A 20,383-nucleotide genomic window follows, 5' to 3' on the forward strand; every position below is an offset into this window, starting at 1 on the left:
AGAAGGCATTGACCAGCTCGAGATGATTCAATAGCAGCACACAGAAACCAAGTCCAGGTAGTGGAAGAAGTTTATAATTTCCAATGTAACTATTTGATCATTCAAACACAACTTGTGGTAAAAGCTATGGACCATGCATCAGGTTTATTTGCCAGCTTCGTACTCCCTGAAATAAGTATAGCCAAATCATCCTTGACCTCACATGACTAAGTAGTAATCAATTTGTTCCCATGCAGGCAAAGTAATTGCAATTAGTCAATCAGTCTGATGGTATGGAATCTGGCCAAAGGATAACCTCCAGATGTTGTTCTACATGTAAAAATTTATATTTTAACACATCAACTATCATAGAAGATAACATTATGATCTCAGCTGGGTAAGTCAGATCTCCAAGTTAAACCTGGCTTGATAGATGATGAGTATATTTTCAGCAGTTTAATCACCATAGTGGACAATTATTGAACACATTTGCACAAGGCTGCCAATATTCTTTTAACGGAAGAACACAATTTTACTTTAAAAGATTAAAAGTGATATAAAACAATTTACAAAGAATTTAACATAGACAGCTAAAAGGTTCAACCTTTTTCCCATCAATATTCTTTATTGTCACTCAAACCTAGTGAAATATCAGACACTCTAATTCCTTCTGCAAATGACTCCTTCCAGACCTTTTCCTTGGATAGCTGAAGCTCTTTTTCTGCTCAGACAGCCTGATGTCTTCGCCTCAGTTCTGACAATCTGGAGATTTCTACCAAGGGTCACAGTCAGAAAACTTCTACAACCTAAAAGAAACTGCCCTTCTGTTAAGATGACTTCCCAGTTTCTGAACTCTGGTAACCCCTAACCATCTGTTTCTATACCATAAAACTCAACTTTGTAAATCTTTAGTAATAAACTTCCCAAGTCGCTGATTGAGCAATTTAACTCGAGCGACTTGCTTTCTTATGGAAAAGCATTCTTTAGCTGTCTTTATTACTATAAAAGTCACCACACAGAATATGACTGAAATTTATTCTTCCTCCACTTTCAATCTGAGTTCCCAAACATATATTAAACTCCTGAGCTGGAAATCTTAATGAAAGCTGATTTGCATTTGGATATCGCATGTCAAAACCAGGGCGCAGAGGGTCATTTAAACCAAAGATTAGAGGGGGTTCAATATTTGGAACACAGCTCATAAGATATATTCACCTAAACTCAGGTCAACAAGAATGTTTCTAAAACACTCTTGGAGTTTGCATTTAATAAGTGGAAGATTTTACAGTATCTGATTATAGAAGCTCCACTGTACAAGAACAGCAGCCATAACCTGACCCTGTTGTTTGCATTCCTGTAGATCTATTCCCCCATCTTTACTCCAAAATCTTTTTATGTTCCTACTCTACAAATAAACATCCCATTCCCTTCAAGTATTAATCTGATGTCCAATATGGTTAAGTCATGGTCTGATAACCCTCAGTTAAAGAATCATCCTCCCTTTCCCTTTTATTTCTTCCCGTTAGAATCACTATTTTCCATTCATAAATTCCCACCTTGTCTATCAATGGAACTAATCTCTTGTTGCTTGCCCTCACCAAGGTCTCTTTTCACTTACATCTTTGCTGGCTGCTCCCACAACACTTCTGAACTGCAGCCCCTGACTCTCTGAATATGGTGGTCCTAACACACATTTTAGTCCAATTTCTGATCACCAGTTCCTTTTCTATCAGAACTTCCCTTCTCCTAAATGCTCATCTCCTGGTGAACACCACTAACAATTCCCCATTCTACAGTATGCACATTTTCCCAATTTTCATCTCCCCTCTCTGAACCACATTCACATACCTTCCCTTGATGTCCCATAATTCTCCTCTTCCCTTCCGTTAGTGTTCCACAACTCCGATGCCAGGTTTTCCTCAAATTTCAAGCCCCATGAATTCACTGACAGCCAAAATGGACATTTATGTTCTTGAACCTCAACTGTTCATCTTCCAGACTCCTATGAATCAAATTGCCTGAATTCCACATGATGGTGGCTCTCTGCATTGGTGACATTCAGAACCTAAAACATGAACTGTTTTTCTCGTTCTACAAGTATTTCCACACCACAGAATGTTCAGCATTTTCTGTTTTTAGTCCAGACTTGCAGCATCTGCAATATGTTGCTTCCATAGAAAACATATACCTTTATTTTGTAACAGAGATCTTAAAATAAATTTGCATTATTGTAGTAAAACAGATAGTCTCACTGGTTAAAAAAAAACTGAACAAACCTGTAATTGCTTTCACAACCAATTCATAAACTTCAGGAATTTCTTCATTCACTGGAACACATAACATTTCAAGAGTCACCCAGTGCAATGCCCTGTAGGTTAGAAAATAAAAAGAGGAAAAAGTATTGTTAACCTAAAATTGTAGAACCTCTCGTCTGTGAGGGCAAAAATGACTAAAATACCTTCCAGATTGTGAACTTACTAAATACTCAAGTCTTTAAATATTGCTGATAAGAAATTTCTTCCCAAAGCTTTTCTTCTTGCACTTGCTAGGACAAATGAAAGAGGACCAAATTTCAAATGAGAAGAACTTCTATTAATATCAACTTGGCAAAAGTGAGTACTGCAGATGCTAAAGATTAGAGTTAAGAGTATGGTGCTGGAAAAGCACAGCAGGTCAGGCAGAATCGTGAGGAGCAGGAAAATCGATGTTTCAGGCAAAAGCCCTTTATCAGGACTCTAACTGGTCAAGTTATTCCCTTGGAGAAAGCAAAGGGGAATAAGAATTTCTCAAATTCCCATGGAACTCAAAAAGGCAGAAGGCTTGAACAATTATTTTTGTTTACAATCTTTAATTTGATGTCCAATGCACTTGATATTTTTGAATATCCAAAGTGAGTATGCTTGCCTGATTCTTTTCTGAATTGCAAGATCTTTTTTCTCATCATCAGTTGTCTCTGGACAAAACACATTTTTGTACAGTCGCGTCATGATGAAGTTTTCAATCTGGTCCATCAATTTGTCTATCCGCTCAGAGGAACCTGGAACAGTAATTAGATGTATAAAACTTGCCTGCAGGGTAAAGATAATTTTATTATCAGATAACACAACTGCACAACCTAAATGAAGGCCATTGAGTATCAAAGTTGATCTTCTAAAATGTGAATACTTTGCAAAAGGACAGTAAATGATCTGCAATTTTGTTGCAACCTGTAACGGAAGAAATCTAAAATGATCACTGACTTTCAAAAACACTTATGATGGAAACAACATTAAGCACACAGCCCTGTGCAATTCCTTACAACTGAAAATTCAGCATGCAAATTAGCTACAAAAACTGACAAGCATGACTTATTTTCAAATCCTGGCAGACAAGGTTGCAGAATACTATTTGTGCTGAGGGGTGGGAAGAAAAAGGAGAGTCTTAAGCAAAGACTTGATAGTTTTCTTACCTCATTTTGATTTGGCTTAGCAAATAATTACAATTTCTCTTGCCAAGAGGTGGACCAAGCCAATCAATAGACAGTAGGTGAACATTTAGTGGAAGGTGTAAATTCTGTACTAACAAGTAAGTTAGTAGTAGAAAATGACATTGATCAACTTAAGAGTGGTCATCATCAAATTGAGGAGAGCCAAATTCAATGGAGCAAGAGCTGACTGGATAGACCAGAACCAAAGGTTGGTGGGAGAAATAATAGCTGAACAATTGGTTATCCTTAGAGATAGTTCAAGCATAAAGATCTATTCCTTCAAAAAGGAAAGGGAAGATAATCACATATAGAACTTCCTGGACGATGAAGGAGATAGAAATTAAGTTAAAGAAGAAAAAAAGGTGTGCTACTGACAGGTGCCCAGTAGTAGTGTCCATGGTGATGACATAGGCAGGACATTTGTTCAGCTGCAGCTCTTTATTTGCCACAAGGAGTACCTGGAACTGCAAATGAACTCACTATGGAGCATCCATGAAGCTGAGAATGTAATGGATAGCACATTTAGCAACCTGGTCACACCACCAGTAAGGGCTAAACAGACAGTGAGGAGCTGGGTGAGCACCAGGAAGATGAGTAAATTTGGAAACAGTACAGGAGCCCCCTGTAGCCATTCCCCTCTGAAACAGGTACACCATTTTGGATACTGTTGTGAAATGGCTTCTCAGGAGATAGCAACAGCCAGATCAGTGGCACCACAACTGGCACTGTTGTATCACAGGGAGCATCGAAGGGTGGTTTATAGTCAGGGGCACAGACAGGCTTTTCTATGGCCATAAGGGAGACTTCAGGATGGTGTGTTGCCTTCCTGGTGCCAGGGTCAATGATCTGAGTGGGCACAGGATATTCTGAAGTGGGAGCGTGAGCAACCTGAAATAGGTCCATGTTGGTACCAATTCACAGAGGCAGAAAGATATTTATATGATCTGGTCTGTTAAGGTGAGTATTATCATTTCCAGCATTTCTATGCTGTGGTTTGTATATGGGGTCTATCTCTACATACTTGTTGATGGCATTCTGGATTGAAAATCAGGTCTTTGGGAAGTCCCGTGCATGTCTCTGGTTAACTTGTCCTAAGATGGTTATGTTAGCCCAGTCAAATTAAGGGCCCTCCTTGTCTGTGGGTATTGACTTGAGCAAGAGTTGGTGTTTGTGTACTGGGTTGCTAGTTTTCTGCCGGTCTGCCTGATGTAGTGTTTGCGGCAGTTGTTACATGGGATTTTGCATATAATGATGGTCCTCCATGTCAGGTAGGAATTTGACTAGCAGGACCTCTAGGGTTGTAATCCTGGATTTAAACTAGTGTGGCTGAGACGATATATAACTATGATGTTGTAACTATTAGACACTTAGTTGAGAGAGGATCAAGACTGGCAGCTTAACGTTCTGGGATTTAGACATTTCCAGCATGTTAGAAAGAGATGTAAAAAAGTCGGGGGAGTTGTTTGACTGATAAGGGAAAATATCATAGCTCAGATGTCTCATCCAGTGAGACCATATGAGTAGAGCTCAGGAATAGGAAGGATGCAATCACATTGATGGTATTGTACTATTGATGGGAGGAACATTTTGGGAAGAGTGACCATAATTCTGTAAGCTTTAAGTTACTTATGGGTAAGAATAGCCTTTGTGTGGGGAAAGCTAGCTATCACAATATAAAGCAGAAACAGAGGAATGTAAACGGTGGACAGATATTTGAGAGTAAATCCACATCTGGCACATCCACATCTTTTAAAGACCAGTTGATTAGAATTCAGGACTATCATGTTCCTGTGAAATTGAAGGATAAAGATGGCAAGATTTGGGAATCTTGGAATGACAAGAGAAATTGAGAACTTACTCAAAAAAGGAAAAGGAGGCATACATGAAGTTTAGGAAACTGAAGACAAACAGCCCTTGAAGAATACAAATCTCACAAGACAGACGTGTGTTAATTTGGAAAATAATAAATAAACCGTGACAGGATGGTGTAGACAGTACAAATCTAAGAGTAAATTCACAGATATGACTACAGATTATAAAAATAATAGGATAAAATTCAAAACAAAATAAACAAGCTGACAGCACAGACAAGTACGTGCTAACAGCCATTAGAGAGATGGGCTGCATGATGACAGTTTGGGAACTTTTGAAGGATTTAAGAAGGTCAGGGTGGAGGAGTGGCTGTATTAATATAATATGATGTTTGCTAGTCAAATAAAAAATGACCGAATTTCAGAAAACCAGGAGGTTTAGATAGAGGTGAGACATGATAAAGGCAAGAAGTCATTTATGGCTTTGGTATACAGACCCTATATCAGTAACCACATGGTAGTATAGAGTAAAATGGATGAAACAGCTAAAGCTTATCTGAAAGGTACAGCATTAATTATGGGAATTTTGATTTACATTTAGCCTGCAAAAGTAGCATAGATGAGGAATTCACATAACGTTTTGCAGGATAGTTCCTTAGAACTGCACATCTTGGAGCAAACCAGAGGGCAAGTTAGACTAAGCATGGTATCATTTTATGAGTTGGATTAATCTATAACCACAGTGAAGGTGCTCCAGGTAGCTCATGCTTAAACTTTAATTAAGGCAATTATGAAAGTGAGAGCAGAGCAGAGCTAGCTGAAAAAAGGCAAATCAAAGTTAAAGGAAAGGTTAATAGAGTTGCAGAGCCAAACACTTAAGAGGATATTTCAGAATACACAGAATAAATAAATTCTAAAGAGAAGGAAAAATTCCAAAAGGGAGGTATCAACATCCATGATTAATTTAAAAAGTTAAAGACAATATCAAACTTGAAGAGAAAACATATAGCTGCATAAACAAATTGGTGGCATGTCAGAAATTGGACAGATTTAAAAAAACATAAAAGAACAAAAATATTAATCAGGAGATATTACAGAAGAAGCTAACTGTAAGGAAGAATAGATTTACTGTAGATTCTTTCTTGAAAAAGTTAATGAAGTGGGCATTGGCAGAAAGTCAGTCACAGAAATTAATAATAAAATATAAAATGGACATGTCAGATGAATTGAACAGATGTTTTGCATTGGTCTTTGCAAGACAGGATACAAGCAATATCCCAGAAATAGCTTTAAATCAAAAAGTGAAAATGAAAAACCTGATGGAAAACTACAACTACAAGGAAATTAGTACTGAACAAATTGTTGGAGATGGCAGTGCACATGGAAAAGTTTAAAATAATCCTGCCGTGCGAACACGCTTTTGTGAAAGGGGAATCATGTTAACATTTGAGGAAGTAATATGTGCTGTGGATAAGGGGAACCAGTGGATGTACTGTGTTTAGATTTTCAAAAGGTATTTGATAACGTCACAATGATTATTACAGAAACAAAAATGTTCATGAGTTTTAAGTGTAGAATTTTTGTTTGGATAGAAGATCAGGATCTAATAGGGAATGGACTTGGCATAAATGGATTGTTTTCTGGTTGGTAAGGTAACAAGTGGTATGCCACAGGGATATGTGGTAGAGTCTCAGCTTTAACATAGAGTCATAGAGATGTACAGCATGGAAAAGACCCTTTGGTCCAACCCATCCATGCCGACCAGATATCCCAACCCAATCTAGTCCCATCTGCCAGCACCCGGCCCATATCCCTCCAAACCCTTCCTATTCATATACCTATCCAAATGCCACTTAAATATTGCAATTGTACCAGCCGCCACCACTTCCTCTGGCAGCTCATCAATTTATATAAATGAACTGGAAGAAGGGACTGAAGGTATGTTTGCCAAATTTGCTAATGACAGAAGCTCGGTAGAAGAGTTACTTGCGAAGTAGACATAATCTATATACAATCACTTGATAGTGGGCATGAATCTGCCAAACTGCATGGATTGTTGGAAAGTTTTGGCAGGAAGAACAAGAAGAAAAGCCCATTTTCTAAAGGGTGAGAGACTGCAGAGCTCCAAGAGACAGAATAATCTGAACAGCCTTGGTAATGAACCACAAAAAATAATACTGCAACTAATAAGGAAAGCTAATAGAATGTTATTGTTCATTGTGAGAGCAATTGAATACCAAAGTAGGGAGGCTATGCTTCAGTTATATAGGGCATCACTAAAATCACGTCTGGAGTACTGCACAATAAAAAACAGCTAAGAACTGTGGATACTGGAAATCCAAAACAAAAATAGCAGGTCTGGCAGCATCTGTGGAAAGAAAATGGAGTTAACATTTCAAGTTCATTCTGAAGAAGTCACTGGACCCAAAACATTAAGTCTGTTTTCTCTCCATTGATACTTCCAGACCTGTTACATTTTAACAGAAATTCTGTTTTTGCTTTTGGAATATTGCGAAAGGTATTCATCTCCTTATAAAAAGAGGAGAGAAATGCATTGAATGTAGTTTAGAGAAGATTTACTAAACTAATATTTCAAATGAATGAGCTGTCTAATGAAGAGAAATTGGATAGGCTAAGGTTTAATCCACTGGGGTTTAGACTAGAGGCTATTTAGTTGAAACATATAAAATCCCAAGTGACCTTTACAGGGTGGATGTTGAAGGGATGTTTTCATTTTGACAGAATCTAGAACTAGAGATCACTGCAAAAATAAGGAGTCATCAATATAAGCCAGAGCAAAAAAACTCAGAGGGTTGTGAATCTTTGAAACTCTTTCTCTGAAAAGTTGGTAGAAAGAGTGTTTTTAAATATTTTTAAATCAGACGTAAACAGTTTGTTGAAAGCAAGTGGGTAAAGAGTTATTAGCAATAGTTGGGAACATGGATCAACTGCTCTTAGTGAACAAGCTTGAGGACTGGAATAGCTTACATCTGTTCCTAATCATTTGTTTGAATGTTAAAAGCTTCCAGTTTTGTGCATGCTTAATGGAAATACATCAGCAGTTACCTCACCAGTATGTAGATTGATGACTTTTGCACAGAAATGTGGGTCAGTCGATTTTTTTGAGAATAAACTTTTGCTGGTAATTTATGATTACTTTCTTGTGCTAACGTTAACAACATGGTGTCTAGGAAATTAGTACTTGCCTGTGTGCTGTGTCTTTAAGTCCAATGAAATGGTATTGAATGAAGATTAGATTAGGTTTCTTACAGTATGGAAACAGGCCCTTCAGCCCAACAAGTCCACACCAACCCTCCAAAGAGTAACCCACCCAGACCCATTCCCCCTGACTAATGCACCTAACACAATGGGCAATTTAGCATAGCCAATTCACCTGACCTGCACATCTTTGGATTGGATTTATTGGTGAATTCTTCCAAATTTGCTTTTGCACAAGTTTAAATACTGTCGCCTCATTAGTGAGAATGAAGTTAAAAATCGCACACCAGGTTATAGTCAAACAGGTGTATTTGAAAGTACAAGCTTTTGGAGCACTTCTCCTTCATCAGGTAGCTAGTGGGGTAGGATCATAGGATACAGAATTTATAGTAAGAGATCAAAGTGTCACACAACTGATGTGATGTATTGAACAAAGTCAGTCCATGTGACATTTTATGAATTCCTACTTTGGAAACAGAACCTGTCTGACTTAAGTTTGGAATACAGACAGACTCTAACCTCACATCTTTAATGCATTGTCTGAGCTGAGATGCCACCTTTTTCTAAAAATAAAACCTTAAGTTATCTTGGAAATGCGACTTGAAAGAAGCTCATCTGTGAGAATGAAAACAGTATCGGAAAAACGTTTAGAAGAGCGCTCAGAAAAATGTTATTTTAACTTCAGAGTATATATTATAAAAGCCAGGAATATCAAAATGTCCTTGAGTCAATCTTATGCCCTTGGCTGCTTTAAAAAAAAGTTACTCAGAGCTAGGTACCTTTAAAAGTGGAGTGTGTCTGCAGTCGGTCAACCATATTTTGATAGAAGTCCTGAACACACTCAGATTGTTCCTCAATGCTCAATTCCTAAGAAGAAAGAAGTTCAAATTTCACAACTTTAGTTCAAATACAAGCAAAGAACTTATTGCTAGTATAACTGAAAACCAACCACAGATTAACAGTAACAAATGGAATAACTTGCAATTCTGTAGTGCCTTAAGAGTAAAAATGAACACCTAAAATTAATTTAAAGTTGCAATAAGGGACATTAACATGTAGAAAGAATTTGAGAAAGTGGGAAAAACACATTTTCTGTAAGGCATTTATTGAGTATTATTGAAATAATGGGGCAAGAGTCTGATAGAAATGTGAAAGGCATGAATGAATTTTTCTGCAGCTCTGCAACTCTCTGAAAGTTGCCACCCAGGTAAATAGTGCAGTGAAGAAGGCATATGGCGTACTGGCTTTTATTGGTAGAGGAATTGAGTTCCGGAGTCCTGAGGTCATGCTGCAGTTGCATAGGACTCTGGTGCGGCCGCATCTGGAATATAGTGTGCAGTTTTGGTCGCCATACTATAGGAAGGATGTGGAGGCACTGGAACGGGTGCAGAGGAAGTTTACCAGGATGTTGCCTGGTATGGTAGGAAGATCCTATGAGGAAAGGCTGAGGCACTTGGGGTTGTTTTCATTAGAGAAAAGAAGGTTTAGGGGTGACTTGATAGAGGTGTACAAGATGATTAGGGAGTTAGATAGGGTTGACAGTGAGAACCTTTTTCCACGTATGGAGTCAGCTATTACAAGGGGGCATAGCTTTAAATTAAGGGGGGGTAGATATAGGACTGATGTTAGGGGTAGGTTCTTCACTCAGCGAGTCGTAAGTTCATGGAATGCCCTACCAGTAGCAGTGGTGGACTCTCCCTCTTTATGGGTATTTAAGCGGGCATTGGATAGGTATATGGAGGATAGTGGGTTAGTGTAGGTTAGGTGGGCATTGATCGGCGCAACATCGAGGGCCGAAGGGCCTGTACTGCGCTGTATTCTTCTATGTTCTATGTACTGAGATAGGACAGGGGCACTCAGCATTATCTCATTCACTGGTGAGAAAATCAATGTGAATTCCACTATTGAAACCTGGAAGCTTCACAACATTCAGCAAACTTTAAATTGTAGTGTTACTAATTCACTATTTATTATTTTAATATTGGAGATGGCACCTAAGACATTATCTTGGACCAAAAAAAATTCTGGTCCAGTTTTGATTCCCTTAGTATAGCATGAATTTCAAAATCATGGAGGCAGTGTACAAGAGTTTTACTGAGACACAAGAATGATGGACCTTTTATTCACAAATAGAGAAAACAATTCAATAAACAATAGCACTTTTCATGACAACGAAGATTTAATAGAGATGTTTGACGAAGTGAACAGGTCAGCAATGTTATAACTAAAGAGGATATTTAACAAAAACTAAAAATTAAAATGCTGAGAAAAATAAATCATTGCATTTGCACTTAAGATATAGAATGCCCTACTTGAGACAGCAAATCAAAGCAGAATTTATAACTGCTTCAAAAAAAAAGTGAATAGACATTTGATTTAGGACAAAAAGGATGTAGACAAACCATAGGGTTTTTTTAGTTTGAATAAGACAGCTTTCAGAAAGCTCACTAAAGGCTTGATGAACTAAATTACCTCCATCTGTGCTATAAGATGCTATGTTAATTGTTGAGATTCATCAGCAAAAACAGCTTATAATATTTTAACTGTGAGCTCAGATTTTAATTGGTGCAGTTACCATCCTTCATTATTTGACAAGATTTAAAATATTCTTGCACTAGTTTATGTGAATTTAGTGACTAAATTTTAAAAAACAGCTTTAGGCATGAGCCTTCGCTCAGTGATTACACCCCACCTCCAAGACAGAAGATTGTGGGTGCAAGGCCAATTCCATAGATTTGAACACACAATCCAAATCATGCAGCAGTGAGGGAGTGCTGCAACCTTGACTTTCAGGTAAGATATTCAATCCAGCATTGGTGGATGTAATAGATGTGCCTACACAAAGAGAAGTACAAGAATTCTCTTATAGCCAATAAGTGTTCCTTAAACACTTTCACTAAAGCTTATATATGTTAGATTTGGTTGTGCAGAAATTGATTGCTGGATTTCCTCACATTACATCAGTGACAACAGTGATTCCCTTTTCTTTCAACCTCATTCTTTTTTCACATTTAGATCTCTGTTCATATCTAATGAATTACATATATTCATTACAAATCACAATTACAAAGTATTGAACTTTTATACATCTTAGTTATATTTATTGGGGGCAGTAATTTTACTAAGATCAAACTGGAATCCGTATCTACTCAAAACAAATGTTATATATACTGAAAGTTAATAAGTAAGTAAGTTAGCTTGCTGAGCTGGAAAGTTTGTTTTCAGAGTTTCGTCACCATGACCAGGTATCATCATCAGTGAGAATCTCTATTGAAATGCTGGTGAGATGTCCTGCCTCTCTACTTATAGGTCTTGGTTTCTAAAGGTGGGTGGTGTCATTTCCAGTTTTGTTTTCCAAGGGAAGGTAGATGTGTTTATTGATGGAGTTCTGGTTAGAATGCCATGCCTCTAAAAATTCTAGTGCGTGTCTTTGTTTCACCGGTCTTAGAATGTGTGTGTTGTCCTAGTCAAAATGGTGTCCTTCTCTGTCTGTATGTATGGACAATAGTAAAAGTGGGTCATGTCTTTTGGTGGCTAGTTGGTGTTCATGTAACCTGGTGGCAAGTTTCCTGTTTGTTTGTCTGGTGTAGTGTTTGTTATAGCTCTTGCATGATATTTTGTAAATTACGTTAGTTTTGCTGGTAGTATCTAATGGATCCTTTCAGTTCATTAGTCACTGTTTAAGTGTGTTGGTAGGTTTTGACTGGGACAAAACACACTTCCGAGGACAGACGAAAAAAGGATATGCACAAGAATTCTTAGAAGCATGGCATTCTAACCAGAACTCCTTCAATAAACACATCGACTTGGATCCCATTTAAGTTCCCTTGAAAAAAAATTAACCAGAAATGACATCACCCACCTTAAGAAACCAAGACCTACAAATACAGAGTCGTGACATACCAACAGCACTTCACTGGAGACTCACTGATGATGTTACTTAGTCATGGTGACGAAACATCTGAAAACAAACCTTCCAGCTCAGTGAGCTAACTTACATACTTATCATCAACCTGAGGTACAAATCTTCTCAAAAACTGCTTCCTTATAGTTAATACTGAATGTACCTAAATAAATTGTCTGCCATCCTGGACTCTACAGTACAGAAAGATTGCTAAAGCTTTCGAGAGTGAAGAAATTCTCTATGAGGTGCTCTAATATGACAAAATTCAAACAGAAGTAAAATCTGCTTCTGTTCATCAGAACAGAACAAATGAAGTAAAAGGTTTAACTATGAAAAAGATGAACAGGATAGGCAAAAGCAAATTGTTCTTGACTCCTCTACTGGGAATATTGGGCTTTGGAAATGCATTTAAATATAAGATTTGGACCTGAAAGCAAGAAACACTTCTTTATACAAACTGTTATTGTATTCACTTCAAAGTTAGTGGCTGAGGTAGAAAGTACGTTTGCATTCAAAACTAAATTATATTAGTGGACAAATGTAAAATGGTTGAATGGACATGGAAACAGAGTAGACAAAAGCAGTTTGAGCTATTGCGTGAAGACATATGCCAGGGTGGATGACTCCATTGGTGTGTTTCATGGTTGTAACAAATTATATGAACCCCATAAACAGATGGAAACCAGAAGATTATTTTAATGTCAATCATTACTGTAATATTTCAGCAAGCTCAGAATTAGATTGTATACAATTTTCATGTTGATTGTTGGACATTAGTTTTTTTTATACAAATGTACAACAGTAGCTGAAATGAAGTGCTTTCAAATGTTACCTTTTTATGTTGCATTGACTCAATAAATCCTCTGCATTGTTTTAGTATATCTTGACCAGGCTTGCGAAAGCTCTTAAGGAAATCAATAAAATCCTTAGATGCTCGTTCTGTTTCTAGGCTGGTTTGCCTATTTATGGATGGACTTGAGGCTTTAACTTCCTGACTGTCTGCTACTTTCGACAAGAAAAAAATTATAAATGAGAAATCCAGTATTCAAATACCTTTGGTTTGTTTCATATTTAGTTTCTTTGAAGGCAAAATATAACCTTGTTACAGCATACTACATTTTTATACAATATCTGTAATGTTGCTTTAGTGATACAGTTTTAATCAATGGATTTTATTTAAACTTTGTAACATTTAGCACCGTATACTTACTGTATTTTTCCCAATTGCAGTTAGTAAATTTGCAGATGACACTAAAATTGGAGATGTAGTGGACAGCAAAGAGGGTTACCTCAGATTACAACAGGATCTGGACCAGATGGGCCAATGGGCTGAGAAGTGGCAGATGGAGTTTAATTCAGATAAATGCGAGGTGCTGCATTTTGGGAAAGCAAATCTTAGCAGGGCTTATACACTTAATGGTAATGTCTTAGGGAGTGTTGCCGAACAAAGAGACCTTGGAGTGCAGGTTCATAGCTCCTTGAAAGTAGAGTTGCAGGTAGATAGGATAGTGAAGGCGGTGTTTGGTATGCTTTCCTTTATTGGTCAGAATATTGAGTACAGGTGTTGGGAAGTCATGTTGCGGCTGTACAAGGCATTGGTTAGGCCACTGTTGAAATATTGCGTGCAATTCTGGTCTCTTTCATATTCGAACAGTGTTGTGAAACGTGAAAGGGTTCAGAAAAGATTCACAAGGATGTTGCCAGGGTTGGAGGATTTGAGCTATAGGGAGAAGCTGAACAGGCTGGGGCTGTTTTCGCTGGAGCGTCGGAGGGGTGACCTTATATAGGTTTACAAAATTATGAGGGGCATGGATAGGGTAAATAGACAAAGTCTTTTCCCTGGAGTCAGGGAGTCCAGAACTAGAGGGCATAGGTTTAGGGTGAGAGGGGAAAGATATAAGAGACCTAAGGGGCAACTTTTTCATGCAGAGGGTGGTACCTGTATGGAATGAGCTGCCAGAGGATGTGGTGGAGGCTGGTACAATTGCAACATTTAAGAGGCATTTGGATGGGTATATGAATAGGAAGGGTTTGGAGGGATATGGGCTAGGTGCTGGCAGGTGGGACTAGATTGGGTTGGGATATCTGGTTGGCATGGACAAGTTGGACCGAAGGGTCTGTTTCCATGCTGTACATCTCTATGATCTATGCTGTGAGAGGCAAGTATGCAACAAGAGTAAAACTAAAACAATGGTCATTATGAGTGAATAAGCAATTTCTACTTCCAACGATTATTGTTGTGACACTAAATAATAATATCTCAGAAGCCACATCTCCTCCTTTCTTGTTCTTGTGTTGGCAAAGAAATCTCAATAGCAAGAGCAAATATATCGTAAAGAACTCACACAGCAGAAGCCAACAGTTTTCACCACGAAAGATTCAGTTTTTTTTGGAAAAGGTCAATATCTGCCAAAACATTGAATTTCTTGTACGTTTAGCAGACTAATCTATTAATATCATTCCTATTAGATATTTCAATTGATTTATAAACTGGTTTAAAAAAAATGGGTTTCTTCCGACATAAAATAGCAGACACAGGAAGACAATGTGCTCATTCACCACCATTACCAACTGCAAATTTTACCCTCATTTTACAGCTGAAAAATATAATGGAACACCAATAACATTATTTCAAATAACGTAAAGGCTGTAAAGTATTTAAAGCACCATATTGGCATGTTCAGAAAATATTTCACACAGAACATGTAACATATTTACCCAATTATTCAATTAAATAAGTTGCCACTCAATGGCCTCTATTACTACAGAAAAATAACCATAAAAAAGCAAGTTATTACTAACAAGAGACAAAGAGCTCAGAACTGTTATTAATTTAGTTTCAGGTTAAAAAATAACCATGGAGTTAGCTCCCAGGAAGAAAACCCAATTACCATTTTTTTTCTTGCCAAAGCACAAATTTTAAATTGTATCAGAGTCTCAAAGCTTAATTTGAGATAGATCATATGTATAGAATATACAGAAGTAATTTTATTGATGACAGTATGAAATGTGGGAAAGATATAAAACTGATGCATCATTTTAAACCCACAATGATGTAATTTTTCCATCATGCAGAATAATCTGAGCTACAGAAATTAGGTTTATTTTTGCAGCAGATGTGAATCTGTTTTTAAATTTAATAGGAGTTTTGAAAGTTTATTCATGGTTCCTATCAAGGAAAAAATAGACCAAAAAGAATAATGAAATGAAACATTATTTTCCTAATTTTAAAGTTATATAATTAGGTACAAATTAGTATTTAGTTCTGCCTTGGTTTCAAGTTTAAAATGCAAAAAGAGTTATTTGGTGTTTACATATTAACTAATGCATTTCCTTTGTAATTAAAAGCTGATCACAAACTTGTTTACAATTTTTTGCCACATCACATCAGCTATGCGGTTGTAGTACAATGTTTGTAGTTATACATATGTAAACATTTCATGAAATTAGATATCAGTCATATTTTGATGGGAAAACATTGGCTGGATAATTTGATAATGCACATGACTTGCCAGCACCTTTTTCTCTCATTGAAAACTTTAGACAAACATTTCATCGTAAGAAAGATACAATCCTTTCATGTTTGCAAAATAAATTGAACTTGTCCTACAACTTTGCTAACTAATACAACTTGAATTCATGTCAGACTGCGTATGTATATCCTGAATAAGATTTTAAAAACTGATTGCAATATAAAAGACTAATTGTTTTGGCAGTTTTGTAACAATTTTGAGCCCATGATAAATTGATTAGCACCTACCTTGCAATTCATCATCAAAATACAGTAGTGAATTAAGGGAAAGATAGTAGCAAATGAACACAAGCAAAAAAACAACAGAAAAGGAAACACATGTTCTTCACATACATGTACATGAAAACCAAGTGAGAAATTTACACCAAGATGAAAGCAATTTTGCAAAAAAATGCAGTGTTTATAAATCAGAATTTGTATCATACAATTTGCTAACATTCCAATCACTAAGTTAACATGCTGCTTTTTGGACTACAAATGAGACTTAATCTACATATATATCACTTACATGTACTATCAGAGCTGAAAATGTGTTGCTGGAAAAGCACAGCAGGTCAGGCAGCATCCAAGGAACAGGAGAATCAACATTTCGGGCATAAGCCCTTCTTCAGGAATGAGGAAAGTGTGTCCAGCAGGCTAAGATAAAAGGTAGGGAGGAGGGACTTGGGGGAGGGGCGTTGGAAATGCAATAGGTGGAAGGAGGTCAAGGTGAGGGTGATAGGTCAAAGTAGGGTGGGGGCGGAGAGGTCAGGATGATGATTGCAGGTTAGGAAGGCGGTGCTGAGTTCGAGGGATTTGACTGAGACAAGGTGAGGGGAGGGGAAATGAGGAAGCTGGAGAAATCTGAGTTCATCCCTTGTGGTTGGAGGGTTCCTAGGCGGAAGATGAGGTGCTCTTCCTCCAACTGTCGTGTTGCTATGGTCTGGCGATGGAGGAGTCCAAGGACCTGCATGTCCTTGGTGGAGTGGGAGGGGGAGTTGAAGTGTTGAGCTACGGGGTGGTTGGTCCGGGTGTCCCAGAGGTGTTCTCTGAAACGTTCCGCAAGTAGGCGGCCTGTCTCCCCAATATAGAGGAGGCCACATCGGGTGCAGCGGATGCAATAGATGATGTGTGTGGAGGTGCAGGTGAATTTGTGGCAGATATGGAAGTATCTCTTGGGGCCTTGGATGGAAGTAAGGGGGAGGTGTGGGCGCAAGTTTTGCATTTCTTGCGGTTGCAGGGGAAGGTGCCGGGAGTGGAGGTTGGGTTGGTGGGGGGTGTGGACCTGACAAGGGAGTTACAGAGGGAGTGGTCTTTTCAGAGTCACGGATAGTTACATGTACTATCACCCAAATTCAGTTGGACCTTATTACTCTGCTTGCATCACTGACATTCTCCCACACCACGCACGCTCTACCTTTCCAACGGACGGTTTAATATTGCAATCCATGCTCATTAGGGTCTGGATTTTTTTCTGCTGAATTCATTTTACAAGAAACCTTTACAGCCAGAAAGGATATAATAGTCTGGGCTAGGTTCAAATCTCAGAAGGAAAGACCAATAACTAGCCAACCACACCAGACATTTACAGGAAATTATAACTGAATCTCAGGATCTTACTGAAACATTATTGGCAAAATTTATTTTTGATATTTGGTTATATAAACATGACAGCAAGGTTATGTGATAACCTCTCAAAAGAATAATTAACTAGCTTTCCATCAATCCAATTTAAGACAGCACAAACTATTCAACTCAAATCATAACTTCAATAATTCTCAACATGTTCTACTTTACACATATGTTAAATTTAAAGTTCTTCATTGGAGTAGCGAGTAAAAGCACTGTCTAATAGTATTGTATGAATAATCATAGTACTGGTAGAAATGTATCCATGACTAACCTAAGGGTTGGGTACACTAATTTGTTTGTAGATTCAAAACTTCATTTCCAAAATTAACTAGTTTTCCAAAACTAATTTTGGAAACGTAAACTAGATGTTCATGCATAAATCTGGAATGACACATTAGGAGTAGTCCACTGGAGCCTGCCCTGCCATTCAATAAGATCTGATCATGGCCTCACCTCCACATTCTTGGCGAACCTGATACTTTTCACTGCCCCAACAATCAAGACTCTATCTCAGCCTTAAAGTATTCAATGACCCCAGTCTTCACTGCTCCCTGAGGAAGAGAGTTCTACAGTCTCAAAACAACAAAAACATTTTCATTTGTCTTAAATGAGAGCACCCTTATTTTTAAATTTGTTTCCTAGCTCTAATCTCTCAGAGAAAAAGAAAAATACCCTTTTAGTATTCTGTCAAATCTCCTCAGGATTTTGGTGTTTCAAGAACATCATCTCTCATTTTTCTAAATTCCAATGGATACACGACTAACCTTTCCTCATAAGATAACTCCTCATCCAGATAAAATTACCTAATTTGCTATTATGAATAGATGTAGCAACATAACCCATCTTTAAGCATATGTTGCCTATTAATACCCAAGAACTTAGATTTCCTGAATATAAAATTTATTTTACATTTTTCTAAATTCAGAACATACTTTAATACTTGATTACATTACATTATAATGCAATAATTTTAATCATCTTGGTATCATTCACAAAAAGTTCCTTTGAATAATCTATCTATCTATCCTACAAGCAGTACATTGAGGATTAAGGAAGAAAATAGGTATGTATATTTTATGTAAAATATACATTTTAAAACAGAGACACCAGGGATTCAATTTTTAGTAACCATAGTTGTTCCAAATTTAAACAACAAATATATAAAATAAGTCTCATTTGAAGCAAATGACAAGGAATAATGATAGTCAAATACGTTGCAAAGCAGCGGTAGTGTCCCTACACTTGGACCAAGAGACCAGGGTTCAAATCCCACCTGCTTTAGAAGTGTGTAGTAACATCACTGAACAGGTTTATTAAAAAAAAAGAGGTTAAATAAAAAATAACTAAGTAGATTGTGGCACAATGGTAATATCCCTAACCTTGATATAGCTTCCATGTTCAAGACCCTCCTGCTCTAGAGGTATGTAATAACATCTCTGAACAGGTTTCGGTTTTGCTTAGTAAAAATATATGCCCATGGATATATAAAAGGGAATACAAAATCTAGAATAATTTCAAATTATTCAAAATGAAAAAATTCAATAAAATACTTAATGCTTCAGATTAACTATCCTGAAATAGTTTCATTGAAACTAGCATTTTTATTTCCACCAGCTTGCAAAGATAGGAATAAGTGAGCAGATCTGACACTATCAGAACATAATACATTTGTGCTCTAATAGTCTGCCATCAAGTGGTGGGATTTCAAAACACAAACTTCTGATAATAGCAGGGAGGTATTTCACCAAACGGAGGAGGAACACCTAATTATGTTCTTCCAGGGTTGGTTACAAAAAAGAAATCAGCAAATGCAGCTGTCTGCAAAAAGAACAGAAACTTCTGGGGCTGCAGCTTGAGTAATCCTATAATGAAGTAAACACTAGACTTGGTCCCAGGTAACTTTATAACACTTGAGAACGGGTATAAATATTAAAATATGGAAGGTATTTTAATTTTCATATCATGGTTGAAGAAATAAAATTTTAAATCTCACTTCTGAATTTGTTATTTTTCATTGATTTGAATTCTAATCAATGACATCTCAGCTCTCCTCACAAAAAGTGAAAAATTAGTTATGAAATAAAAGTTTGATTTGAATTAAGTTACCAATTTAGGTGTTCAACAACTATGGGCAGTAAAAGTAACCCCAGTTACCTAAGCAAAGGTAACTCTCAATACCAGTCAGCATAGACAGGCAGCTTTGCAGCAGTGCTGCATTACCTTCAGTAGGAGAAGCCAGCTCCCACGGTGGAGTAAAAATCTCCTTCAAATCCCTAAGAATGTTATCCGCATTGCATTCCCTCCCACCTAATCCATGCTTATGAACTTTGGCTTGATTCACTGAATACAAATGCAGAAAAGAACAGAAAGCAAGAGACAAATGGGAGAATACCATGAATGGGTAAAAAAAAATTCACAACTAAAACATATAATTATCCAGAGCATAATCACACAGCACAAGACAATGAATGAAAATTAAATACCAACAGCTGTTAGATACCCTCATCCTGTATCAAATGAGAGGACAACACTAAAAAGTATGAAATGATGTAATAGACTTAATTTCCTCTTTGCTCATGCTTTCGTTTCTTATCCTTAAACACAATTCCCACTGGAGAGCTATCATTAGCTTAGGAAAATAGCAGCATTGCAATTTGGAGATTAAAATACATCTAACCACCATTCAAAAATAATGGCCTCCTTAATTACAAGGACAGGAAAACTCCTCAGAGTTACTCCCAAACTAATGGCGCTACTTTGCTGGAAATATGTTGGAAGCCAATCTGTGCAGACAAACATGCTTTTTACTGTACAGTAGCACAGGTGGGAATAGGAACAACTCAAAGGAATTTTACAGCTAC

The 20,383-nt window shown here is 37.3% G+C and overlaps 1 protein-coding gene across 3 annotated transcripts in view; it reads right to left on the bottom strand.

Moving 5' to 3' along the window:
* The window catches only part of rabgef1 (RAB guanine nucleotide exchange factor (GEF) 1), a 45,116-nt gene that overhangs the window by 11,676 nt on the left and 13,057 nt on the right, over window positions 1–20,383 (bottom strand). Inside the window, exons 4-8 of one of the 3 annotated variants that reach the window (XM_072589615.1) lie at window positions 19,743–19,862; window positions 13,212–13,381; window positions 9,255–9,342; window positions 2,884–3,016; window positions 2,256–2,347 (exon numbers count right to left, since the gene is read on the bottom strand). In XM_072589615.1, the coding sequence (XP_072445716.1) occupies window positions 2,256–2,347; window positions 2,884–3,016; window positions 9,255–9,342; window positions 13,212–13,381; window positions 19,743–19,862 (603 nt within the window). Of the gene's footprint in view, window positions 1–2,255; window positions 2,348–2,883; window positions 3,017–9,254; window positions 9,343–13,211; window positions 13,385–19,742; window positions 19,863–20,383 lie in introns of all 3 variants that reach the window. The other 2 variants (XM_072589617.1, XM_072589616.1) reach the window with 2 other exon arrangements.

This window comes from Chiloscyllium punctatum, chromosome 19, assembly GCF_047496795.1.
Source record: "Chiloscyllium punctatum isolate Juve2018m chromosome 19, sChiPun1.3, whole genome shotgun sequence".
NCBI classification, from domain to species: domain Eukaryota; kingdom Metazoa; phylum Chordata; class Chondrichthyes; order Orectolobiformes; family Hemiscylliidae; genus Chiloscyllium; species Chiloscyllium punctatum.